Below are 28,000 nucleotides of genomic sequence, written 5' to 3'. Positions count from 1 at the left end.
CCTTTGAACCCCAGCCCTAAATTTGATCATCCAGACTTGCAAGAAAAAAACAAAAAACAAACATGCAACAGCAATTCAAAGTATATCATTGACTTTGTCTGGCATAATTTTAATATCATATTAGAGCAATTATAATTTTAATCAATTAAAGATTAAAGTTCACAAAAGTCAAATTGTTTATCGTTCATAACAACGACAAATTATTTCAAATTCAAGTAAAACAGTCAACCAGGCGTCGTGCTGTTACTTTCCTGTGAATTCGATTGACTTTGTCCAAACACAGAGTGTTTTACAACCCTTGTTGAACCATAAATGAATTCTAGCCAAAGGCGTTTTAAAAGCGGCATGTAGTTTAATTTCCACATTATCAAATGTTGAAGTTTTCATTTCTTAATTACATTTTCTGAGTAGTTATATTCCATACTTATCACATGATTCGTGTTGTATGTTACTTACCTGTTAAACAAGCGATATAATCAAAATGTACCATAAATTAAGCAACACTTTTCTTACAATCAATTATAAGCTGTTAAATGTATTGTAACTGGCAAACGTGAGACAAAAACAATGCTTTTTTTCTATGATAGTGTCATATTAACAACCAACAATTAAATTGCATTGAATCATAAACAACACTTAATTTTTATCAAAATTAAACTCTCAAAGTCAATTAGCTGCAATTAGAAACAATCAAATTAAAACATGTGAAATTCTCATTCACATGGAAACAAAAAATAAGGTTAGCTATGAAGGTTGTGAATGTTCTTAGTCATGTGGTGCAATTCAAATGCAACTGCTTAAATTAAGTAATTAATTGATTAATTAATTAAAATAGCTTATAAACAACTGATGCTCGGGCGTGTCTCCACCTACATAAGAAAATGAGTAAAGCCCTTAATCCATAAATACACTTTGTTTTTAATTAATTGAAGTTGGATGTGAGAAATGTATTTGGAAATCAGGGTTAAACCGGTGTCTGTGGACATGCTTCCGAGGGCATGAACCAAGAACAAATAATCAGAAACCTAATTTATACAACGAATGCAATCCGCACCAATCCGCACCGATCCGGGCACTTTCAGCGCATCTTAACAAAAGCGCAACCGATACGTTTGTGTGAATATGTGGATGACGTATCGACATTGCAGTTATTATATTTAGTTCCAATTTGACCTTTTCTAAACTACTCGTCGGCCGACTAGTCTAGTTTACAATCATTTTAATGTAAGAAATACTATGATCTGAATGTATATGCATTCAAAAAAGTATCTCTGAATTGCTGTGTGTTTGACGGTCAATGTAATCATTTGTCATAGTCAACAAAAAATGACAATTCACAGGTTTTTAAATTAAATGGCGTTTCGTCTATTTCTACATTATTAGGTGTATGTACTAAAGTTCCAAACATGATAACGATTTCAGAACATTAAGTAAGTATGTTATTAGATTCTTTTTAAATGATGCTTATACACAGTGCTACAATTTAGCACGCAGAACCATTCGTGAATACAATGCCGTACTAAACGCGCGAACAACAGTTCCAAGTAACTTTTTGATAACGAAATATTTTAAATTTTACACTGTTTCGGGTAAACGGAGAAGCGATTGAAAATTTGGCAAACGTCTTCACGTGTATATTCGCCTGATTAATTTTGTTTACTCGGGCCAAAGGAGGACGCCACTGAATGAGGAGAAATGTTCTGTGGAAGTACCATGGACCCTACCGTATATAGTTAGATACACCGTGTCTCCATTCTGCAGAGCCAGCACCACGCTAGCAGACACCTGACCATGTTGACTTGATGCTTCATGGGTAGTAATTACCCTGTAGTTGTTTTTAACAAGATGTACATACAGGTTATCGCTGCTGATAAACTTAAGAACAGAAAACGTAAATGCGTAGGTGCCCGGCGCATTACAAGTGAATGTACCGGTATCGAGATCGAAGATGGTACCCGGCATAAGCGTCTCGGTCTCCTGGAAGGGCAAACGGGTGTCGTGACTGCTAGAGGTACCCGAGGGGCTCGTCCTCACCACGGTGAATGCCACCCGCTGGTTGGAGTCGTCTGCTGTCTCCCCTGGCTCACCCTTTTGACCTTTGACACCGGTTTCCCCGGTTGCTCCATCTAAACCTGGTGGCCCTCTCGGACCTTTCTTGCCGGGCAGACCCATCCCGTCGTCACCTTTAGGCCCATGCTTCCCAGGTGCTCCCTGCTCACCCATAGGTCCAATCTGACCAATCTCACCTTTTTGACCTTGCTGACCTGCATCGCCCTTTGACCCCGGCTGACCATACGGCCCCATCGGTCCTGCTGGCCCAGGCAGACCTGGTATGCCGGGTATTGCAGCAGGTCCCTGGCAGCACTGCTGACACACCGGAGGCGTACCATCACCGCCCGAAGGAACCTGCCTAGTAACTGAAGCTCGGAGCTTGACAGATTTACCCAGAATGAAGGCGATTGAAAGCATAGTTGCCACACAAATCTTCATCTGTAAAGAAAAAAATAAGGGAGAGGGGTCGAAAAATAATGCGAACAAAAGGGGAAGAGAAGATAAACTATTGGGGTCAGAAAACCTGGGAAATAACATCAGGGTAAGACTTTTGAAACTCTTAAAAGAGTAACATATTGTTGATGTCTTGAGAAAAAAACCAGTATTTTGTCATAATTAGCTGTTGCAGCAAGTCCGCCGAAACAGCTCTTTGTTTTCCTTCAGATTCTTTTTTATTTTAAGCTCTTTCGGCAAGTGTGCCGAAACAACTCTTGTTTTCCTTCAGATTTTTTTAGGCTATTGTTTTCATGAAAGTTTTAGCTGCTTCGGCAGAAGCCGAAACCCTTTTTTGTTTGCTTTACAGTTTTAAAGCTATATATAGAGTCCATCATTTGCAGCTATCTAAAAAGTAACTGGCGTAACTATTGTTGAAAAGCATACTTGGTTGAAAGATAGTAAGAGAACTAAACTCCCTGTGAAAGTTTTCTTTCTGGCAAGCTGTCATTTTGAAGAAATCAACGAAAGAAGGCCTTCCAAAAAATGTCTGTTAGTAGTTCGTTGTTTCTATTCGGCGAAGTGCACGCAAGCTTTGGCACGACGCACATGCGCGCGGGGTTGCTATAATTCGTCGGATCGGTGCTCGACATCGCGTAGCTGCAATCGGCTCAGTGAGAACGTTTTTTTGGACGCTGAATTCAGGCCCAATTCAACACATGATTCAGCAACGTTTTTCTCAGAATATACAGCTGAAGATGAGCTGAAATTTCATCGGGTTAGTTGTGCAGCTGCACCCTTCGTCATTTTTTGAGCACTTTTGTTGCTTCAAACGAACAAAATGCAGAAATTACAAATGATGGACTATACCTTTAAGCGGAAAAGCCTTTGTTTTTGTTAAAACTTTTGTTCTTTCTCGTTTTTTTTGTGTGGTTTCGCCTCAAATCCCGGGGACTTTGTACATGTTTTATCCCACCCTGTACTTTTGACATAAACAAGTCACATCCCCAAGAAACTTAACATAGGTAAAGACCCAATTGTGAACTCCTGTATCGAAGATGGACGTCATGATGACGTCACCACATGTCATGTGACTTGATATTAAAGGAGTACTTTTATAAGTCCTATATCTAATGTACTAGGTTCGATTTGGTTGTACCTTGATGTGTATATAAACCGAGATGTGTTATATATTACATTTTAAGTGACGTCATTATGACGTCATCACATGTCATGTGACGTAACATTAAAGGGGCATTTTTCTAAGGCTAAGTATCGATAGAACAATAGGTCTGATTTGGTCATAACTTGGTGAATCGGTAGGTATACAGACCGGGATGTGTTTCAGATGAAAATTGAAGTGACGCCACATTAAAGAGGCATGTTCAAATCACTACATCTACAGATTTGCATGTTCAGCTTGTTAAAGCTTCGTAAGTACCTAGACCGGGGTGGGTTATGGATGAAAATTAAGTGACGTCATTGTTACGCCATGACATGTCATGTACATCACATGTGATATCGATACAATTTTAAGTACAGTACGTCATCAGGTGTCAAGGAACGTTAAATTTAAGATGCATTTTTCAAAGCCTTCAGAAGCACAAGTTCGATTGGGTTGAATCTTTGTAGATACAAAGAGAGTGGGTGTGTTTTAGAAAATTGAAATGCGTCAAGATGATGTCATCACATGTCATGTGACGTCACGCTAAAGGGGCTTTTTTCTGAGGCCTATACGTAAAGAACCAAAGGCTGTATTTGGTTGTGACTTGATGTTTCTATACCGGGATGTGTTATAGATGAAAATTTAAGTGACATTATGCTGACGTCCTCACATGTCATGTGACGTCAAATTAAAGCGATATTTTTTGCTAAGGCCTATATTTAAAGAACTGTATGTCCACTTTGGTTATAACTTGATATGAACCTAAACCGGGATTTGCTAAAGATCGGAATTCAAATGACTCATAATGACGTCATCACATGTCATGCAAGGTCACATTAAAGGTTATACTGAATTGTGTGTTCAATTTGGTTGTTCCTGGATAGATACCTTAACCAGGATGTGTTATACGTGAACATTCGAGTGCCGTCATGTTGAAGTCATGACATGTCATGTGTCGTCACCTTAAATAGGCATTTGTAATACATTGAATTAATACATGAAATTGTGTGACATCATGACGGTGTCATCACAAGACCTGAGTCATTTCAAACAGTTGAAATAGCTGTGTTTGTCTACGTGACAGATACATTTCTAGTTTCTATATATTTTTAAAAATTCAAATACCTTCATATTTCGCACAAACTATTGATAGAACTTTATCGATCAAACAATTAAAAAATGTTATCAAAATTCATCGCTAGAGGGTGCTATATTACTTTGTATGTGATTTCGCCCCGAATTTGAATTCCCCCGCCAAATTGACACTGATGAAGCACGTATGGTGATTAAATAATATAATATCAAAATTCATCGCTAGCCAGGGTGATATATTAATGTTTTAATGTGATTTTGCCCCGAATTTGATTTCCCCACAAACTGGCACTGATGAAGCAAGTATGGTAATTTTAAAAATACTTTGCTTTTTTCCCCTGCAGGAATTATAAAAAAAATACCCCAAACAAAGAAACTTTTGTAGCGGGTGAAAGATAAACACGGCATTTTTCGCAAATGGAGGCCAAATTGGGGAGTCAGCATGCACTGTAGTTGGTCACATGACCAAGTATTTTGTCTAAAATGGATACTTGATAGGTTTAAACAAAGGAAACATGGTTTTGACCGTTACAATTTCATATTTCCATGCTTTACACAAACGTGTCCAAATTGTATTATTATTTGTGTTTTTTGATTGGTTTTCATTGTAACGGACATTCCACCGAATTTCTTTGGTACCATATTAACCGCTGTAAAAGCTAGGAAGAGAACATTCAAGAACTATTATATAAGACGTTTCATATTTGCATATTGTATCCCCGCTCCTGATAGGGTTAAATGTTCTGTTTCAGTTCAAATATTACCCAAGGCGTTAGGCACATTTATATTTGTTTTAACAAGCGTCGATTCTGTCATAAATTAAAAAAAAATGCTTTATACAATCAGACCTCTAATCTTGAGCGAATTAGGGCGCTGTAATGACTCCATTCGGGTTAGCAATTTAAGTCGTTTTTTCATAATTTGGGTATAGCTCAAATCACATTGCAACGGATGTTTTTTTTTTGAAATTAAGTAAACTTAAAAGACCGCTTGAATGAACGGAATTTTCCTAGTGTTTTACCCCCAAAATGGCGTCATTATAGCGTCTTTATTCACTCATATAGCGTGGTCTCCTGTTAAATGAAATTAAATTCGTTGCAGACATTTCCATGAAGGAGCCGTCCGCAAAGTATAAATGCACGAAATGCCAACTTTTTTAGAACCCCTCCCCCTGTAAGCATGGCATACGCAGTGGTCGCCATCGTACGCATACGCATTCCGGTGTACAATGCATGTGCTGCACATGAACTGTATTTGTGTATGAACATGTTAAAGTATTTCAAGTGCGCTATGCTTGTCGGCTATCAAATAATAATCTTTTTTAGATTGTGTAGTTAGGTTAATAAACTTACCAAAGTAGTTAACGACGTTTAAAACAACAAGAGTGTCGTGAATAGAGGGCAGGGTTTTGATCGTTTTGTGGGAAAAATTGGGGTAAAACGATAACGAAGACGACAAAATGCAACGCGAAAATCATGATGGCGATCACCGAGACGCACCCGTGAATGCGCAAAACCGCGTTGATTCACATTGTTGTAAAATGTGTACAAAATCGAATTTTCTGCCAAAATATACTGTTCAAAGTAATATAAAAACAATATATAAAGATTTATAGATTGAACAGAAACCAGCTGTATAGGTTGCAGAAGTTGTTTGGGAATGAAAAACAAATCATGACACTAGCTGCATGTATTTGACCAAAAATAAAACTAGGGCCCGTGCTCACAATCGCCTTTTTATTAGGGCCCTGTCACACTTCTGCGTATCCTAATTATTATGAGTTGCGCATTGACTTTTTTTCATACGCAGTCGTACGCACACTACGCACCTCATATGCATCTCTATCGTTTTATGTAAGTTTTATGTACGCAGGCATACGCATGGTACGGCCCAGTACCCTGGATAGTTTTGGGCATGCACAAAACTACGCTGCGTACGCTGTTACGCAGTTCATAAGTTATAAATACGCAGCGCATTGGTCCCGCATCGGTCGAGCGCAGTACGAGTACGCTATGTGTTCGTGGGGGATAAGCCGTTCATACGCGGCAATACGCTGACCTCCTATATTGGACGTATAAATAGCGACGTATTGCACGAATAAGTACCGCTCGTCCTGCGAGCGGGCAGCGCTCATTCAAACAATTTCGACGTTTTGAGCGTACGGCTGCGTATTGAAATTTTTTGATAAGGAACTCATAAGGAATTAGGATACGCGAAAGTGTGACAGGGGCTTTATGTCGCGGTCTCTGGCGTTTGAGGACCGCTAAATTATTTGAATACTTTGACTTATGTGCGACGCACATCTAGCGTACAAGTAACGAATTCAGCGCATCCATTGCGTATGAGATGCGTATGAGTTGCGTATGCAGTGCACAACATTATTTTTCGGGCTGCGAATAGGTCAGTATGCAGTGCATACGACTTATGCCGACCGCATGCTTGACGCACTTCTGAGCGTATTCCCGCCGCATTTCCGCCGCTCGCCTTTCAGCGTGCGTTGCATCTGCGCTGCAAGTACGCTATGTATACGTCCAATACAGGCGGCTCATTATGCTGACGGGGTGCGTCACGAACACATAGCGTACTCGTAACGCACACGACCGATGCGGGACCGATGTGCTGCGTATTTATAACTTATGACCTGCGTAACAGCGTACGCAGCGTAGTTTTGTGCATGCCCAAAACTATCCTGCGTACTGGGCCGTACCATGCGTATATCTTCGTACATAAAACCTACACAAAACGATAGAGATGCATATGAGGTGCGTATTGTGCGTACGACTGCGTATGAAAAAAATGTCAATGCGCAACTCATAAGGAATTAGGATACGCAGAAGTGTGACATTGCCCTAAAGGTGTTTGCTTGCAGTGGCACTGGGAAGATAAATTTAAAATAGTGGGGATGCAGGGTACTGTGTTATAATGATGTTGATGCAAAAAAGATGGTACTGGAAGGTATTGAATATGAGAAAGTACATTGATTTCATGACAAGTTGTTAAAAGCAAATGATCGCTCTGCGTACGTATACGCATCGACTTGGTGTCCTTCCCCGTACGCATAGTGCACACAATGTTAACAACCCGCTTTGTTGGGGATGGTCCCTGACAGAAACTCACCTTGATTTGACGTTCTTGACTTATATCGCGAAAGGAATCTGCAACAGTGGATCAGATTGGTAGCTGAAAATAATACCAACAAAAATAAGAAAAACAGTTCATGTGATTTCTCAGGTTTTGTGCATTGGTGGGGGAGGCATAGCTGTACTGCACTTGTTAAACACCGATAATATAGATAATTATGTTTGATTCCTGCAAGGTGAAGCGCGACTCTGACTGAACTCACGCCCCAGCAACAGTCAGCCCTTAATTTATTTGAAGGATTTGCAAAGACAACGGATTAATCACCAACTGAGATGTGTTTATTTTCAAACGTACAGATTCTCTCCCCGTGCTGTTTCAATTTAAAAAAATATTGTATTTTTTTTTTAGGTATCTACAACCCTCTGAAAAGGTTTTTATTTTGGGTTGTCTTTGCGCCTCTAATGCAACACAAAAGAGAAAATACATATACCAGAATTATTATCGGGATGAAAATACAAGTACTTATTCACTGTAGAGGGCTTTCGAAAATTTCAAACCAAATCGGCTTTTTGGGGTGAAACTCGAAAATAACACGGGGAAGGACATTTAGATTATCCAAACTGCTTATATTTGAGGAGTATAGGATTCACATTTCAATAAACATAGCTATTCTGCATTTATAAGCAAAAACGATCTCTACGAAGGGTTTAGTATCAGTTACTTATTACAGATAGATTATAACGCAGTGAAGTTACGTTAGTTCCAACAAGAATTATTTTCCGGATTGGAAATAGAGCCTGAAAGTAAAGGTCACGCAGAGAGAGCTTCCAGAACCATTGCGGCACCTGTCAATGGGCATGTTACATAATTTCCATTTTAATTAGAAGTTTTGGCAGAATGTGTCTAAACGTAACCACCCAAGAAACACTCATGTTGGAGGTTTATCTTGATATTCTTCAAGTAGGCACACCTAGAAACAATCAAACACGAAGTCAAACACAACCATCGCTGTTTCGAAAAACAAATGAATCTAAGTGGCATGCTGGTTGCGGAGTAGACAATGCATGCAAAAATCAAACTTCATCTGAGAGCTTGCGCTTCAAGCCTCTAAGGCGGACAACGGAAGGAGGGCTGAACGATTTGTACAATGATACATTCTTCGCATGATTTCTGCAAAAAGAGATTGCCGAATTTCCTGTATACGTTCTTCCATGACCAGCTTCCGCATAACTTTTTCATGCTGAATTTGTTTGAGTGATGTGATTACCACAAAACAAAAGGGCATAAGTCGCACAAGAAATTTTTATTGAAACGTAAATTATGATAAAACTAAATTTTCCAAACTATAAAAACACGAAGTTTGAATGTCAAATTAAAACAAATGCATGAACTTGAATGTGCGAAGGAATCACAGTAAATTTAGAAAGGAACCCGATGTAAGAAATCATACTGAAAAAAAATCACGCAACATGAAGGAACAATATGCTATTTATAACGACAAGAAATAAAATGAGCTCTCCAGAACTAGGAAAGCAGTACTTTGTTTTGTTGACAATCTAATTTGTTAGTTGGTTTGGTTGGTTGGTTTGTCTTTGAACAAGATAACTCAAAAAGTTATAAACAGATTTTCATGAATTTGTTTTTAAGGGTGGTCCTTGGTACAAATACATATCTGTTTTATTTTGGAAGTGATCCGGATCTGGGTCTGGATGCAGAATTTTTAAAAGAATTCTTCACCATTTTGTATGTGCGGATATGCTCTGTTTAGAGACCATGAACCTCTGTGTACAACTGAGCAGCTTCGTGTACGTGCACTGACCCAGTGACCCTGTATGCCTTATCACCCACCTAATCTTATCATACAGGTCAATGGACTCGACCATTTTATACAATGGGGGGGGGGGGGTAAAAGAGGTACACCGACACAGGCATATACAATGTATACTGCACAATTTTTGGGTTGAAGGATTTGTTTCATTGAATTATTGAATAAGTAACACTGTCTTACACGATAGAAAGCGGCCAACATTGCTGTTTTCAATAAATTCAGAATATGAGCAATCCTGTTTACATTTTAAATGAGCAATAAATATGGAAGTCGAGTGAATTATGGAGTATTTCTTTTGGATGTATAATGACAATATGGCGGGGAATTGTTCAGCCTTGGCATAGGTTTGGGCTCTCTGAGTTCTTTCTGGTTCCGCTATGTCATGCACAACATAATGCCCGTCTGATCTGGTTGATTTTTTTTTTAAACACTAACACATAGGGCCTAAGTCATCAAATATTCCAGTTTAGCTCGAAACTGGCCGTTCGGTAAAAGCAGCATTTCTGGATTGGAAAGTAGCGCGCCGTTTCGACTGTTAGCCATCGTGTATTAGCATCAAAGTCACGCAAGACGAATTTCAATTAAATTTCGTTCATACTGTTTTTTTCAGTCATCAAGCAACTACATTTTCACAGGAAAAACCAAGGAAAAACATCAAGACTTCTAACGTTCTTCTTGTTTGGAAAATAATTGTCAGCAATTATTTTCTGAATCTAAATCGCAGGTTGATTCAGACACTAGGCTGTGTGCCAAAAAACAAATAAGTTCTTAGGAAAGCAATGATTGTTTTAAACACTCACCGACGAAAAGTCGTTCTTGCAAATAGTTTTCTTGGAATGTCGTCTGAAGGTGAAGAGCAGCTGCGGTCGAGTGAGGAGTGAAACGACCACTCCTGCCTTAAATAAAAAAACTTGCCATCGATATCCCGAGCAGTGACTAAGCCCGGTTTGCGATTAGCCCATAGGCACTCTTGTCAATCACAAATAACTGATTATCTTCAAATTGACAGGCTGGAAGCTAAGTTAATGTGACACATTGATTGATGGATATTGTAGATGACAATGATACGTGGCCTGTGATTGACACACACAGCCTGTCAATCACAGACTACTTATAGAGAAATGACGTACACATACCGGCCGTTATTCATTACATGTTCATTTTGCGCTGTGTGGTATTGAATTGAAAATGTCGGGTGAGTATTTGGTAGTCGGGCAATATCGCACAAAGCAGACTGAATCAAGCCGAAGGAAGCAAAATGAACTTAAACTGTGTATCAAAACTGGTCGCTGAAGGTAATCAGCCTAAGATACTTGTGGTCAGAATTGTTTGAACAAAGCAAAGTGAAAAAAGGTTTGATATTTCCAAACTGTAAAGAACAGAAATAAGCCCGACAGTTTGAGAAGTGCAAGTTTCCTGAACAGGTCTTTTTAAAGAACAACTTCCTCATAAATCAAAACAAAAAAATCAAGGAAGTTGGGATCTCAATTTCAAGTTACTAAATCAAAATCACCAAACTGCTCGTGAGTGGCAGAAGGCGACGCTATTTTTGTTCGACTAAACCGTTGTTACTTATTGTCCTTTTAGTGGAGAGAATGCCTTTTTTGGAGAAAATATATTTTTTGATTATTTAACCTTCATATCTCTACGCGCTTATTAGGCTAAGTAAAATACTAAACATGTTTTTCGTCCCCTCCTGCATTTTTGTGACGCCGCATCGATTATTTATTACTTATTTTTTGGAAAGAAAATGTAAAACATAATATAAAAATGATAAAATTGTATATTTTCGCTGAACTCTAATACCTATTTTTAATTGTTTTCTTCATATTTACATGGTGCAATCATTATCCCCCAGCCCCCCCAACCCTCCCCCCCCCAAAAAAAAAGTAAGTAAAATACTACTGCTTTCGGTTTACCAACTGATCCTATTTTTACGACCGGATCCTAGATTTTTTGTCGGAAAGTTCTTATCAGCAAGTAAATGTATAGACATTAGAACGTCCACTTACATCCTCCATTCTTGTGGTCCATTTTTCGGCAGAACATGGAAATAACTTCAGGAATTAAAGAATGCTATGTAGCTTATCCTGCGAAAATAGACTGCACAGTTTATCTAAAAATTAGCCCAACAAATATAATTGCTGAATGTTTGTTCTTTCGGCAAATCAGATGTCACATAAGTGAAAGCATTCGGCAGCGCTTTCCGATTCAGCCAATAACGCCCTGTCATATCAGTCTTCGGAATTGGTCACGTTTTGCTGGACTGGTTTCCTTGTTTTTTTTCTTACCTATACACATATTTTAACACCCATAATAATCGCAATTGAGCATTTGTAAAAGTCTTCCCTTTCAAAATTCACATAGTGCACTGTAGATGCAAACGAATTGTACTAAGCAGGGCCGTTGAAGGGGGTTTGAATAAAAACAACAGTTTCATGGTTAAAGGGAAAATACAACATTTGCAAACATCGAAAAATAAAACTACCAAGTTGTTACGAAAAACCTTACAAGGATGTTGGTAAATGAAAGTCTAAAGCATCTTGTAAAATTATGGCACCTGGTGTGAAGTCATTTTCAAGAAAATTGTATTTTTATATACATTTCCAGCGATGGTCGGCCGACCACCGTTGGAAAAACCTAACTATTTTTCAACTACTGCTCCAAAATACCCTTTTTTCAGTCAAAATTTTGTTTGCTATTGGTTACATGCTCATGAACGGTTGCAGGCCAGCTAGACTAGTTGCCTTACCTTACAATTTTCCGGCATCTATAAATTGATCCGTTTCATCTTTAGTGGAGTCAGGGAACCAGATTACTTAAACATGTTTGCCTTTCTTGATTTTTCCAGCATTCCCGAACACAAAACTTCAAACATGTCTGTGTAACAATATTTGATCTATTATACTAACCCATCCAATAGTTCATTTCTGAAAATTACAGCAAAAGCCAATGGTGAACATTCCCTTTAATGTATTACAGAGAATAGATCGCGTATGTTTGGGAGTTTGCTGCCATTCTGGTATTTGTATAAATATACCTAATTACTTATAATCATTGTGAAGTTTTGCATGGTTCAAAGTATTTTACATTTATCTATAAAGTTCAGGTCAAATATACCTTTGAAACATATTTTTCATACAAATAGTCCTAAAATTCTGAAAATTGTGTTACCTTTAACATAATCTTATAATACAAGAGCACAGTCACGTAATCTGTCGTTTTGTGAATCAAAAATGTTGCTTACATTACAACCATGTATGTTACTTCTATCGTTTTTTCTTGAAAATCATTACTCTGTGAAAGCGATATGAAGGAGAATTGGTCGCTCCCACCCCGCCCCAAGCCTGCGTTGGGGGTGAACTAAACGCGCGACATGTGCGTGACTGTGCTACTTCAGGATGTGGAATAAGCCTTGAATTGTATGGATATGTTTAATATTCACTCTAAACAACATGTCATCTTCTGCCCAACGGCGGATCTGGCCCCCTCCCGCCCCCCCCAAAAAAAATCCAATTTTGTTTTTACTTGTAACGTCGCCAAAAAGGCAGCCACTGCGTACACCGCCGTCTTTTCCTAAAAGAAAATTGTTTAAAGTGGTCAGAAATTACCTCAGATCGCACCACAGAGCATCTAGAATCCAAAAAAATCCAGGCCCCTAAAACGGGCCCCGAAACCCGACGCTGTTAATTTTTGGACCCACTTTTTTTTTGGGGGGGGGACCCAAATTTTGTTGCTCCCCCCAAAAAGATTGTGTTCTGGATCCGCCTTTGCTTCTGCCCGTAAGTGAACCCCTTTTTTTTTTCTTTGGGAACACGGCATTGCCTAAAGTCTGTTTACACCTCTGCTGACGTTTTGTGGTTTGCTTACTTACATTTGCTATATTTTTTTCCCTAGAGCGACCAGAGCTCTCATCGCAGTTGTGAATGTACATGTGTCATGCGAACAGTGATGGTAGACTGATTCCCGCCGCGCTATAAAGATAATAGCCAAAGTGATGAGGGAAGCACCGGGAGTGGTATATCACTGGACGTAGTGTAAACGGTGAATTTTAACAGTGTACAATGTCATACTTTTGCGCTTTTTTGTACTATTATATTTTGAGGTCTTAACGCTCGTACTCAACGCACTTAACACTGCGTAGCATGTTTACCGATTTGTCCACCCCCTAATTACCGGAACAAATGGTAGTCCACACGCTGATATTATGCGGTACGTGTTGGACAGTTTACTTAAGACGGTAGTATTTAGCGCTTTCGTGGTGTAAATGAAAATGATTCGGCTGAATACGCGCAACTGGAGTGAAATACATGCACTTTTAGAACTAGAATGCACACGAGCCGTCTGCACTCGATCGGTGCCTGCGAGTTTTTGAAGAAAAATGCATGTACCTGTAATGCATGTACCTGTAACAAATGGGTAAACAAATATGACGTACCTACCTTTCCCATTTTATAAACTTTCCATTAATTTCCTGAGCAGTGACCCGAGTAATTTGGTCCGGTTGGTGATTGTTTCATGCGCTCTTGTCAATCACACATAACAAACTATCTTCAAATTGGTAGGCCGAAAGTTAAGTTGTGACACTGGCACGCATGAGGCTTTATGAACCACATGACTTGTATCAACGATATTGTGAAATGCTACCGTCTGATTGATGGATATTGTAGATGTCAATGATACGTGGTCTGTGATTGACACACACAGCCCGTCAATCACAGACTTCTCACTTGTGATCACTGAACTTGTTAGGGAGAATAACTCCGATGGGCGCATAGAAATAATATGTACACCGGCCTTGATTGATTCGGATGTTCATTTCGCGCTGTTTGGTATCGAATTAAACATCCTACTCATGTCGGATTAGTATTTGGTAGTCAGACCATGCTAAGTCTGAATTTGAGAGAAAACACCCACAAAAACAAAATGAATCGAGCTGAAGTATGCAAAATGAACTGAAACTGTATGTATCAAAACCGGTCGCTGAAAGTATTACACCTTAGATACCTGTGCAACTTAACTATTAATGCGGAAAAAAAGCAAAGGGCTAAATGGTTTGGGATTTTCAAACTGTAAATGAAAGAAATAAGACCGTAAGTTTCAGTTGTCCGGGTTTCCTATTAGGCCAATTAGAAAAAAAAAATGTCGTCCCTTCCTGTTTCAGTTTTTTTGACGCCGCATCAAATTTTCATGTTATTTATTATATTGCGACAAAAATGTAAAAACCAAATCTTTAATACCTATTTTTATTGACTTCTTCCTTTTTGTAAGCTGATTTCGTTCTTCCGCTTTCGGTTACCCGACCTACCCTATTTTTACAACCTGACTCTTATTGACCTTTTTATCAGCAAGTAAAAAGGAATTCATGTTGTCTCTTTTGCTTCTCAACACCAATTGTGATTTTAAAACACTCTATTAAACACTTATATTTTCCGCATTTTTTGTTTGCTCACTTTTAATACAAGTTACTTTCAATATATTTGGCAATTCCAGTGTTTTTATTCTAGCATTGCAACCCTCTTCGCGGTGTGATGATTCATGCATGCAGTAATACGATAGACTAATTTCTGCCGCGTGCAAACGTAATAGTCAAAGTGATGAGGGAAGTACCAGGGGTAGTCTACAGCACTGGACATGACCTACATAGTGTAAATGCTGGAATTTGATAGCGTAAAGATTTCTGGGAGTTCAGCCACATGTTACTTGTTTTCTCCTTTCTTTAAATATATTTTCCTTTTCTTGGCGTTTTTTTCCACCAATTGTATTTTGAGGTCTTAACACTCGTACCTGTAGAAATTCTGCGTATCATGTTCTTCCAATTTTCTGCCCCTGGTTCCAGGTACAGATAAAAGTCCACGCATGCTAAAACCGCGCGACATTTTTTGGGATATAAATGGAAACAGTTCCGTCGGAAAATATACATTTGGTGTAAAAAACAAACAAACCATGCACGTCTAGAACTAGAAGGCACCCGGGCCGTGTGCACTCGGGTGCTTTCGAGTTCTAGGAGTAAAATACATGTACATGTAACCTTGTTAGGCCTAGGCCTACAATATGACTACATCTTTTCAGCATAAAAAAAGCAAACAATCAAATGCCTGACCTACCTACCCCATTTTGTAATCGGAAGCAGATGTATTTTCCCCAGGATTTATCTTACTGCAATGGACCACATAGTTCACTAATTGATGGGATAAGGTGAGTGACAAGCCGTCAGTAAGATATTTTCCAGCCAGTCATTATCATAACGATTTTCATACGCTTAAATGCTGATTCAACAGTTCCATAAATGTGGCTGGAAAGTACTGTTTGTGTAATTAGCAACTGCCTTGATACGTGGGTCATAATGATATCAATCAATTGGTTGTTCTACATTCCACAATATACATGTAAATGGCTCCATAAACCATCTTGAAATATGCCACAGCGGCTGACTGAATCTTCGACGTGGCAAGCAAAATATTACAGATATTGAAAATAATTAAGGACCTCCCTCGCCGATTTCGTTGTAATAAAAGCTGCACAAGAACCCCGCCATATGTTTTACGTGGCCTTATTAAACAAGGGCTTAAACGCAAGTTTTGGACCGAGGGGATGGGCCTTACAGTTGCGTATTTAGAACGGGGGCATGGTGCCATTTCATGTTCAACTCATGATGATTTTGTTCTCCTAATTTAAGCTGGTATTATAAGCAATGATACCTTTCCAGATCGTTTTTTTTTTAGGGCACGCGTCGCAATTCGTGTTGCAACGTGTAGCAGCGCATCGTGAAATTGGCTGCCAATGCAACTGAAAGAATAACTTTCTGATGAAAGACCAGCTCTTCATCAGAGCCCAACACATCTTCAGCCGAGTCTGACAACAGTAGGGATTTATCAGTAGGAACCGAATCCACAGTCATAACAAGTGACGATATTGGTTCTTGCACACGCTGCAAAACCCAGCATTTCTCTTGCTAGGGCTTCTTTTTTTTCAGTTCCACATATATTTCTGGTGTTTTGTTTCCTTATTTTATGTGGTCCAACTAATGGCATCCTGGTCGGTCACTTTTGGCTACAGTTCCTGACACATTTAACATGGGTTCCTGACACATTTTACATGGGTACCTGGCCGGGCCAGGGTTCGATCTCAATGTCACCACCTAACAAGAGCAAAAGAACTCAGCGGCAAAAGCTATGGGGAAGGGGCGGGAAAAAGTCGTGTCCCCCCCCCCCCAATTCGCTCCAAAGGATATTTGACAACGGGTAGAAAAACACAGTCTCATCTATACTTATACGATAGACTGTTTATTTTAACTTCCAGTGGAAAGCAAAAAGCGCCACCTATTGTCTGACATTGACTATGATTTCGCTTTTGAACAGCGCCTCCGTGGGAAAATGATGTCCAGGCCCCCCCCCCCCAACACACATCAAACTGTTCATTAGTTTTTTTTCTAGTGACTGTATATGTGAATTGACTTGTGATTTACTTATGACTGGACTTGTGATGGACTTGACTATATCCCTGGATAAAACAGCTTTCTGTGATTTGTTCTACTTCCGGGAATAGTGTCTGAAAGTTTACCCCTGGTGGCGCGCTTTTGGAATCTTGAATAGCAAAATTAAAGTGTCATGATTCCTGAATTTGAAATTACTTTTGGTTTAGTGAACACATGGAAACTTATAAATCGCCTAAAATGAAAGAGCAATATCGTGACAAAACAATATTGACCTCTCGAGGCCTCCCTAAAACCTAAAACACATGCAGACTAGTCCAACTGATGGATGCGTACTCCTGTATCTGTGAAGATATATGAGAATTTATGAAATTTGTTGTGGTTATTAGGTAAAAACTAAAAAAAAAAGACCAAGGTGTCTTTTGGAGTTTTAAACTTGTGTGAATAAACGTTAAGGACTCAAAAGTATTTATGAAAAAAATATATCTAAAATGTACTGTTTAGAGGACTGTACCATCGGCTACAAGGAAGTAAATCTTTGCAACATTTTACATTCTCGTAATAAACAAAAATATATAAAAACAAACGAACACAAACAAGAGACCTGAGAACAACTATTCCGGATGTGAAAGGTTGTAACTGACATTAAGTTGTTACCCCTCTCCAAGTGATATTTTCTAAATTGTACTTTGCAAAAATAAGTAGAACAAATTTGATCTTGAGTGTTTCTTGGCGTGGTAAAATGACCAGAGGCGGGGTCCGACTCCGGCGTTGTTTTACTTAATAAACATACCAGCGATATATGCCCCCCCCCCTGCAAATACCCCCCTCCAAAAAAAAAGGAAACGATTGCTCTTGCCCACGTGTAGACGGCAGACAACTCATAAATTATTTGCCCCAGTCCCTATTCCCATTCGGACGCATATGCATCCCTTCAATCTGAATACATGCAGTACTTAGCACTTATCATTAGTACGTATACTAAACTGTAGCGCTTACCTACGGCATTTCCAATTATTTGCCTGGGCAAACAAGCAAATATACTCCATACGAATTATTGGTTGTCCGTCAACTCCACCAGTTCGATTAATCAGCATTTCCTTCAACGTCGCCCCTCAACTCTGTCATGTTGTAAGCTTTTCATGTTTATTTCACCCTCTGAACACCAAACTGTCGCATCTGGTGGGTAAAACCTCTGACATACATACTGCCCTCTATCGGCTCAACAGCACGCATAGTGGACGGGGGATGGCGCAGTGCCATTATAGGGGCTTAAATTTCAGCATACCCTTCTTTTTTTCGTTGTGCAAGATGTGAATTTGTATTTTATGTCGTTCATCAGAGATTTAAACAAAAATGCCGAGGGGGATTGAGCGGAGGAGGGGGGGGGGGGGAGGAGCGGCATGGGAACAGTGGAAGCCGTCAAAGATTGTGAGCACTGTTCAATTTAGATACAAAATGGACACCATCCTACATCATTGGTGGAGCTGTTGAAGTAACCTGTATTGCCGACGAAAGGGGGCGCTGTTGAAGAAAAACGGGACTGGATACCCTCTAACCTGAATAGAAGTGCAGTTCATGTCTTTGCCGTTTTGCTGACAAGTAAGATCATTTTTGGGACAAGCACGACAAATGGGGAGTGGCTACACCCTTCTTCTCATTGAAGCGACGCCCCTGCCCTGACAGGTATGAGGACTGAAGGTTCCGTTTGCTGAATTAATGGACTCCGGTACAACTCTCAACGTATCCAGTCTCACTCTCGCACCCATCGTCAACCATTTGTTATTATAAGTTGTTGCATGCCTTCTTTTAAAAAATGCAAACGTTATAAAAATACTATTTCGGTCAGGTGTCAAGCGACATTGCATTAAAATTTCATAAACAGTGATTCGATAAAAATTAAAAACTCAAAGTCAATTTGCTGCATGTCAAATAGTTGAAATTAAAAGTTAAAATAGAGTAAATTGTTAAATTCGATAAGATAAAAGTTCATTTTGTGCAATTCAAATGCTTTTTTTTTTCGTTGTTAAATAAAATACACACCCCTTAAGGATAAGTAAATGATTTCGAGGACGTGCGTCCGCCTTACAGAGAAAACACCTGAAACTCCTTATCCGGAAACGCACATTTTCACTTAATTTAAGTTTGAAAGATAAATATTTGGGGAACCAATTTTAAGCGGTTGTATGTGGGCCTTACCTAACTGAACGTCTGCGATCTGCATCGATCCGTGCACTCTCAGAGCATCTTAACTTGCAACCAAAATGAATATAATCGTGCAGTTAACATTCGCACCCTGCATTATTTGGTTGATACATTTGACTAAAATCTAGCCTTTCTGAAGTTGTCAAATTGACTTATCAAGTTTTGAATCCATTTTATGCTAAGAACCAAAAAAGAAAAGTACTTCCAAATATATCTCAATAAGCACTTTATTTTTGTTCAATTCAAACGGAAAAATGTCAACACAAAATCTGTTTAAATGACAGTTCTTGTATTTCTGAATATGTATATATATCATCGTTTTAATATACTTTATCAGTATGCTGCAAGTTTTTTTTATATGACACATACAATGCGCTCAAATTAAGAACTAACAACCACTTGCCGAAAAACCGATCCGCGTATGCAAACTATTTGAGTAAATTATTTATACACTTATATTGCTGTTTGTTCCTGGTAAACGGAGGAGCTTTGGCATATTCGGCATCGTGTGTAAAAATCGTGTATATGTTTTGCGTTGCTAACGTTTGTTTATTCGGGGTAAAGGAGGAAGCCACTAAATGATGTGTAGTGATAGGAACTATTAGCCGTTGTACTCAGCACGGTTAGATACACCAAGTCTCTTCGCTGTAGAACCAGCACGGCGCTCCCAGACGCCTGATCTTGAGTACTGGGATGAAGGCTATAGCCACTCACGACCACGTCGTTGTTTTTCTTTCAATGGATGTATAGCTTGGTGTAGGTAGTATGTTCGAGCACTGAAAACATAAATACGTAGGTGCCTGGCACATTACCGGTAAACGTACCAGTCTCTAGATCAAAGCTGGTACCCGGCAGAAGTTTCTCAGTCTCCTGGAAGGGCAAACTGGTGCCGTTACTCGAAGAGGTATCCAAGCCACTCGTCATTACCGTGGTGAATGCTAACCTCTGGTTAAAGTCGTCTGGAGTCTAACAATGGCTCACCTTTTTGATCTTTGACACCACTTTCCTCGGTTGCTCCAACTAAACCTCGTTCTCCCATCTCACCCATAGGATCAATCGGTCTAATCTCACCCGTTTGACTTGGCGAACCTGCATCGCCCTCCAAGCCTTGTAAAATTGGCATTCCTACACAGCAGCTGATCCCTGGTAGCACACCTGACACACCTGAGACCTGACCACAACCGTCCGTTAAAACCGACCCAGTAACGGAAACCCAGAAGGAGGGCGATTAAAAGAACGGCTGCCTCAGAGATCTTCATTCTCTTCGGAAAAAAAATAACGAAACAAAGTAGAGAAAAATATTGAGTTAAGACAGGAGACTTAGTCTTCACTCATAAATACACGCCATCATTCGAAAAGCATGCATTACTATATACTTGTAAAATCATTCTTGAGTTCTTGGTTCTTGGTTGGTTCTTCTCCTAAATACTCCACGTGGGAGTTTATACAGGAGGCCAGAAACACCGGGGCAAACCCCTTCTCTTAGCGATAAGTGTTTACTGGGTTCTTTTACGTGCATTTATACAATACGCGGGACCTACTGCTTAACGTCCCATCCGAAGGACGAAGCAATAATGGTTACGTGCCTTGCTTAAGAGCACAAGTGTCCGCCGGCGGGCTCGAACCCACGTCAATGTTGCCTCTGAAACACCAGAACGTGAGTCCGGTGTTCTTAACCGCTAGGCCATCACACTCCACTACCATGGCAGCTATGGGCAATTCATCAGACCGGTTTTGTCATTAGTTTGCCCGCCAATAAAAGATACATAAGGTCACGATCCGGCCAAAAGTTCCGTAAGTATACTGAACAAGTTTTTATTAAATCAAGGCGGTGGGTATGATTTGGGCACTTTGCAGCTCCCCCTTCCCGGTCCTGATAGAATCGATGGATTGCTCCAGATACATGCGTATACCTTTTCCAATCTTGGTTAAGTTTGACATGGTATATGTTCATATATTTATCTTTCTAAAAATGCCTTGAATCGTCATGGAAACCGTCTACAGAGCCTGACTCTATAACCCAGATAAATATAAGATTTTAATATCAGTGTGATTATTATTTTAATCAATAGGATATTAAACGTAAGTACTTTTTCTTTCCTGTGAAATCGATTAACTTGTTTCATACAGAGAGTGTTCTAAAAAAGTGTTTGAATCATAAATAAAGACCATCCCATTATGTTTTAAAAGCTGCATGTAGTTTAAATTCCACATTTCACCAAAAGGTAAAGTTTTCATTGATTAGTTACTTGTTCTGAGTAGTTATATTCGATACGTTAACAATAATGATTACTTCGTGTTGTAGGTTATTAAAGCTTTTAAACAGAGTGATTCAATCAAAATGTACCAGAAATTAAATAAGGAACATTTTTTTTTAGAGTCAATTATAAACTGTTACTGTATTATAGCTGACAAATGTTAGCAAAAAAGGTATTTTCCCGGTGATACTTTGTTATTTATTAACCAGCATTGTATTAGATCATAACTAATTATTTTAGAAGAATTATACACTCAATTAGCAACTACCCAATTAGCTCATATAAAGTCAATTAGCTCAAATAAAAATAATTTAATTAACATATGTGAAATTCTTATTAACATGGCAGGAAAAAAGATTATGAAATTTGAGAATGTTCTGGGCCATGTGGTGAAGTTCCAGTACGTGTATGCGGACATGCTTCCGAGGACAAATGCTGACATTGGGATTATGGATCCAGAGGACATGATCATACAACAAAACGTAGAAACCTAAGTGAACGTAAGCAATCCGCAACAATCCGCACTGATCCGCACCGATCCGTGCAGATCAGCGCATCTGTTAACGCGCAATCGAAATGATTGTACTTATTTAAATAAAGTTTACACTCTTATGTTAATATTGATTTGTTTATTTAATTACAATTTGACCTTTTTTAAATGCCGTCTGTCTTGTAAGATTTTGCTTCATTTTTATGTAAATTTTTTTTTAAAATGGACAGCATATATATAAGTGCCAAATATTTCTCAGCATGGTGTGTTGGACAGTCGATGTAATATTTGTCTTATTCAAACAAACACATGACAACACACATTTTTTTTTGCAACGACATTTCTTAAATCTCTACATTATTAGATGTAAATACCAACGTTTAAAACAGAATCACAATTTTACTACTTGTAATAAGTATGCTGTAACAGTTCGTAATGATGCTTAGACACAACGCTACAATTAAGCACTCAAAACAATTCCTGAAATCAATGCATTAACCCTAAGGAGCCGGGGTTTAATATTAGTTTGACCATCTCACAGCTGGGGACGGGGGGGGGGTTGATTCCGCCCCCCCCCCGAGATCTTGGCCATTTATCTACGAAAAATTATAAAACTTAGTGCATGCATATAACAACTTAATAGAAACACATCAAAGAATGTCATGACTATAGGTGAAAGAGTTTTGGAATTATCGGCTAATTATAGCGGGGTTCTAGAGCCAATATTTTTTTTTTTGGGGGGGGGGGCTAGCAGGGTGGATCCAGACTATTTTCAGGTATAGGCGTGCTGAAATGTAGACCTTTTCTCCGGACACTTAGGCCTCCGAAAATCAATAAGTGTGTGTGTGTGTGTGTGCTGGAATGTATTACCTTACGGAGACATGAACACAATAGGGAACAAAAGATTGTATACGTCTCCAGAAGAACATTTCTATAGATGAATACGTCTCCACAAGAATTTCACGAAATAGATATATGGATTTTACTCAAAAACTAGGAATTTCCAAGGTAGGTTGATTTGTCGCAAATGGAAGAGTTTTAGAAAAGGGATATTTAGTCCAAATTTCAGCCCAGGAAATTAATTCTGGTTAAAATAAGAGCATTTTGAAACTTCAATTTCAAACTCGAAAACTTTACTACACGAGAACAAAGAAATGTCTCCACAGGAATACAAATTCCAGAATGTGTGGGTGTGTGTGTGTGTGTGGGGAGGGGGGGGGGGCGGGCTCGTGCCATATTTTCAATGGGGAGCGCTGATCAAATCCTACAATCAGGCACACTATATTAACTAAAAGTGTACAAAAGAACCCTTCTCACGACTATTTCTCTAGGGGGAGACCGTTGGCATGTATGTCACATTCTTACATTTTGCTTGTGCAATTTTTTCTATGGAATTTTTTTATGGGGGGGGGTTAGCCAAAATTTTGGGGGGCTCAATCCCCCCCCCCCCTCTAGAACCCCCACTGATTATTCATATGTACCAATGGTAATGCTGCTTTCTGTACAATACATATGGGAAAATTAAATTTTCAAGGTGCGTAACGCTGAAGTTTTGTTTCGCTGCGCGGTTACCCATGGTCCAATTTTATGTTTTTGGTTACAAAATATGCACAAGACTCAAAGCTAAAAAAACAGGAAAGCTCGGGTTGAGAATTTTTTTTTTGGGCAAGGGTATCGCGGAAAAACTCAGGGGGGGGGGGTTGGATTCCGCCATGACCCTTTAAGGGTTAAAACAGATTAACAAATGCGTTAATAACAAAAGATAAACAGAGTCAAGTAAACAATTATGTTTTATGGCTTTTGGGAGAGACCATTATTTGTAAGGCTCGGCCCCCCTTTGAACGAACTCTAAGGTGAAAACAGTTCAGCCATTCTTTTTTAGCAAGGGTCAATGATAGATGACAACAATAAATCAGCTCCATTGACTAAAAGATGTTGACGTAATTAAACAAAGTAGTAATTTAAGCCCTATGGGTGTGCCCCTTTGTTAAGCCGAGGGTTATATGTTTCGAGTAAACGTAAGAGTGATTGCAAATTCGGCCAAAGCGTGTGTTTGTGTTTATATTAAGCGTGGTTTATGTTTGTTTATTCGGCATAAAGAAGGAAGCCACTAAATGACGTTTCGTGATCATCATCACTAATCGCCCTACCGGTCACCATTAGATTCACCGAGTCTCCTCGCTGCAGAACCAGCACCGCGCTCCCAGACACCTGTACCATGGCACTGGAATCACTGCTATAGCCAGAGACAACCTTGTGGTTGTTTTTGCATAGACGAACGTAAAACCCGGAAACATAGAGAACACGAACACGTAGGTGCCCGGCACACTACATGTGAATGTACCGGTCTCGAGATCAAAGCTGGTACCCGGCAGAAGCGTTTCAGTCTCCTGGAAGGGCAAATGGGTGCCGCTAAGCGTATCCGAACTGCTCGTCCTCACCGCGGTGAACGCTACCTGCTGGTTGGAGTCGTCTGGTGTCTCCCCTGGCTCACCCTTTTGACCTTTGACACCAGCTTGACCGGTTGCTCCAACTAAAGCTGGTGGACCTCTTGGACCTATCTTGCCAGGCAGACCAATCCCATCGTCACCTTTAGGCCCAGCTTTTCCAGGTGCTCCCCGCTCACCAACAGGGCCAAATGGTCCAATCTCACCTGCATCGCCCTTTGACCCCGGAGGACCATAGGGACCCATCGGTCCTACTGGCCCAGGCAAACCTGGTATGCCGGGTATTGCAGCAGGTCCCTGGCAGCACTGCTGACACACCTGAGACGCAGGACCATCGCCATCCAAGGGAACCGGCCCAGTAACGGAAGCTAAGAGCTGGATAGAGTTACCCAGAAGAAGGGCGAGTGACAAAATGGCTGCCACGCAGATCTTCATCTGTAAAGGGAAAATGAAAATGAAACACATAATATGATAACTAAAGTGGAAGAGAAAAATAGTGACGTCAGAGAAACTAGGCAATCACTTCAGAATAGCACTTCTGCAAGGTTGCTAAGTTTGAAAAAAAAAGCTCATTAACGTGCTAAGTTGTGAACATTTTATGTTTGTTAATGTTTTTGATGGTGATATTTTTGCGTTCAACAAATGCCTGACTGACTGACGCATGTAAACAAAATACATACATTTATGGAATGATTATTCCCCCCCCCCCCGAATCCAACGATGTGATCGACAAAAAAGACTCTTGAGAAATGTAAACGTTTGTCTGCAGACATTTGTAAAAAAAAATGTATTAGGGGTTGCTATGGCGCAACTGCGTGCACGCAATCTCTGCCTGAATTATTGTCTGCCGCAAATAATTCATTTTTTAAAATAATTGTTTGTATTCAATAATTAGAATGTGGCTTGATTATTGTGTTCGATGTCTAATCAAAAGCGCGAAAAAACTCAAAAATTTTGAGAAACTTGCATACTAGGAGAGACACTGTCAGGCAACGGAATATTAATTTATTCAACAGTTATTTAATTTGAATTGGTACTAGTCACAATGTGCAAAACTATTCTGCCGATTTAAGGGTAACCGGTGTAATATCAGGTAGGTGCATGGCGCAAAGTTACAGGGGGTTAAACATACTACATGCATTAGTTGTTACAAGAAAGGATTTTTTTTTTGGATCTAAAATCAGCAAACTGGTTCGGCTATTAGCATCAGCCACCACCTCTTTCAAACAGAGTGAGTCTCCGAAAATGCGTAGGATATGACGTCATTCGGACTTTGCTTAATTATATTATGTAGCTTCACACCAAGTTTCATGACGATAGGAGCTTTTCTATGCATTTTTGATGACGTTATCATGACATCACACACTTGTCATATTTTTGCGCAAATGTCTATTATCTTTAACAAACCTTTTACAAAAAATGTCAGTTTAGCATGTTCTGTTGAGATATGGCCTACGGGCTGTACCATTAAGAAGCCATACAAACATCATAGATGTCGTCATCACGACGTGACCTGTGAAAGTACTGACCACATAGCGCGGATCTTAAGATGCTGCAGTACTTTTTTCGTGCGATTGGTACTGGCCATTTGCCAATATTCAGCCAATGTTTCGCTGATATTGCCAATATAGGACCAATTTTGTGCCAATGAGCAAAACGTAGGATGGGCCAATATTCGGTAAGATTGGCTTTTACGATTGGCCCCATATTCTTGCCACGTTTGGCCCAATATTGGCCCAATGTGTTCGTGCTGGCTAGGATGCTTTGTGCCAAAAGAGCTGTTAAGAAAAATGTGTACAAAATGTATGGAATATGGGATAGAAGATCAAAAAGAAAACGAAAAAAAATCACAACAAGAACCAAGTCATCTCCGTAACTTTGTGGAAAAGCCAATCAGCACGTTTTCCCTTTTTACCTACAAAAAAGAGGGGGGGGGGGGGTGATCCGTGGCCCACTCACTAGAACACAAGTGCGGGAATACAGTTATATCAATAAATTCGACCTATTTTATTTTAACTCTAAGCTGGCATTTAATAAAAGCACAATTTCTGGATCGGAATTAGCCCGGTGGTTTGGCTGTCAGCAAACGTGTATAAGTATCACAGCCAAGAACAGTTTGAGGGTAATATTTTATCATGGGCTACGTGCGTCAAAAAAGAGGGCGCTTGTTTACAACTTTTAGAGTCCCGTTGACTACATCTCACAAACACATACACAAACGGGGAAACATCAAGGCTACTACCGTGCTTGTTGTTAAACAAATAATTATGTCGGCAATAATTTTCAGTATCTAAAACGCATGTTAATTCAAGACTATGAACTAAAAAAATGTCAGCGTTCAGACAGGTAAACTTAGCAACGATTGGCGAAAATGTCAGGCATCGCTCTATACGGTGGGTGTGCAGTGGAGGGGAACCCCTAACTTCATTAAAATATAACCTTCGTACTTTTTCATTGACCACATTTTCTGATACAATCTCCGAACAAATCAGCATTCTATTATGATGCTTGATTGAGGCTAATGTCGAATGAAAGACACTCACCTTGAACTAACGCAGTTCTTGAATATTATCGCAAAAGGAATCCTCAACACTTGAGCAGATTGCTGAAAAAATATTAATGAGTTAACAAAACTCCGTTCAGAAATAACATGGAGGTTGGTATTAAGGGCGAATTGTGATATGGGGCCATTTTATAGAGCTGCTTAGGCACAAAATTTGGATAAGCCTTCCAAAAATCTTGCTTAATAAAATCAGGTTATCAGCCAACACTCCATGCGATTGAAAGCTAAATACCAGTCACAAGCAGTGTAAATCGCATGTAGTTTTGGCGGGTAACCTGATATTACTAAGCAATGTTTTTTTGTGCCGAAGCAAATTGTATGCTTAAAGCAGCTCTATGTAATTGGGCCCTTGATTAATTATTTATTTTAAGCGGAATGCGGCCCTGACAGGGCTTACGCGGAAGTAACATCTACGTCTTTTTTTTCTAAGGGTTTACTATTTTCGAAAGAAACGAAGCAATCAGCAAAAAGGGATTTTCGTAGGACTTAAAGTTAAGCTAAATCATCTTAGATATTTTGTAATTGCCCGAAACTAACACTATGGGTTGGGGGGGTGGCAAAATGTCCCTGCCCCCCTCTAAAACTGATAAATCGAGAATATGTCGAGAAATACAAGAATTTTTTGGGAAAAATATGTTTTGCCCCCCTCTAGAAAAAATCCTGGCGACGCTCATGACTATGCAATGCTCAAAGCGAAGATAGGACTGTTTTTCAAATACCATGTTTTTTTTCGAAACCTTGGGCACACTTTCTAACCTGTGTTTTCAACGGAATCCACTTGCAAGAACAATATACTTACTTTTTTCTGGGCTGAAACTTCTGTAGGTCAGTTACACACCTTATATAGAAATGCCGACAATTTTGGCGAAAGCAAAAACCAAAAAACAAATAATTCTGTATTCCTCTATAATGTCTTCAAAATTGCTTGAATGTTTAATTTCGGGAATCACAT

General features: G+C 39.5%; 1 protein-coding gene and 1 pseudogene across 1 annotated transcript; both read right to left on the bottom strand.

The window, feature by feature from the left end:
• Positions 1-894: 894 nt before the first annotated feature.
• On the bottom strand, positions 895-18,348 carry LOC119745076 (complement C1q tumor necrosis factor-related protein 2-like). Its single transcript, XM_038221298.1, has 4 exons — positions 18,241-18,348; positions 2,388-2,490; positions 2,080-2,264; positions 895-1,998 (listed from the first exon to the last, which is right to left on the bottom strand). The coding sequence occupies exons 1-4, from the start codon at positions 18,346-18,348 to the stop codon at positions 1,657-1,659; spliced, it is 738 nt and encodes a 245-aa protein (XP_038077226.1). The 3' UTR covers positions 895-1,656.
• Positions 18,349-19,839: 1,491 nt separating this feature from the next.
• On the bottom strand, positions 19,840-24,920 carry LOC119745075 (annotated as a pseudogene).
• Between the last annotated feature and the right edge of the window lie 3,080 nt (positions 24,921-28,000).

This window comes from Patiria miniata, unplaced genomic scaffold, assembly GCF_015706575.1.
Source record: "Patiria miniata isolate m_02_andy unplaced genomic scaffold, ASM1570657v1 HiC_scaffold_7, whole genome shotgun sequence".
In the NCBI taxonomy this organism is placed as follows: domain Eukaryota; kingdom Metazoa; phylum Echinodermata; class Asteroidea; order Valvatida; family Asterinidae; genus Patiria; species Patiria miniata.
The sequence above is the reverse complement of the archived record's forward strand: the minus strand, read 5'-3'. Positions and strand labels throughout refer to the sequence as shown.

What these genes read in the sequence shown, in the direction of transcription:
- LOC119745076 (XM_038221298.1), bottom strand. Translation starts at nt 18,348, where the DNA reads ATGGCACTGCGCCATCCCCCGTCCACTATGCGTGCTGTTGAGCCGATA. An exon ending in GGTTCCTTCGGGCGGTGATG is followed by an intron (nt 2,265 to 2,387) that starts GTACGCCTCCGG and finishes AGGGCGATGCAG; the next exon opens with GTCAGCAAGGTCAAAAAGGT. An exon ending in AAGGTCAAAAGGGTGAGCCA is followed by an intron (nt 1,999 to 2,079) that starts GGGGAGACAGCA and finishes TCTAGCAGTCAC; the next exon opens with GACACCCGTTTGCCCTTCCA.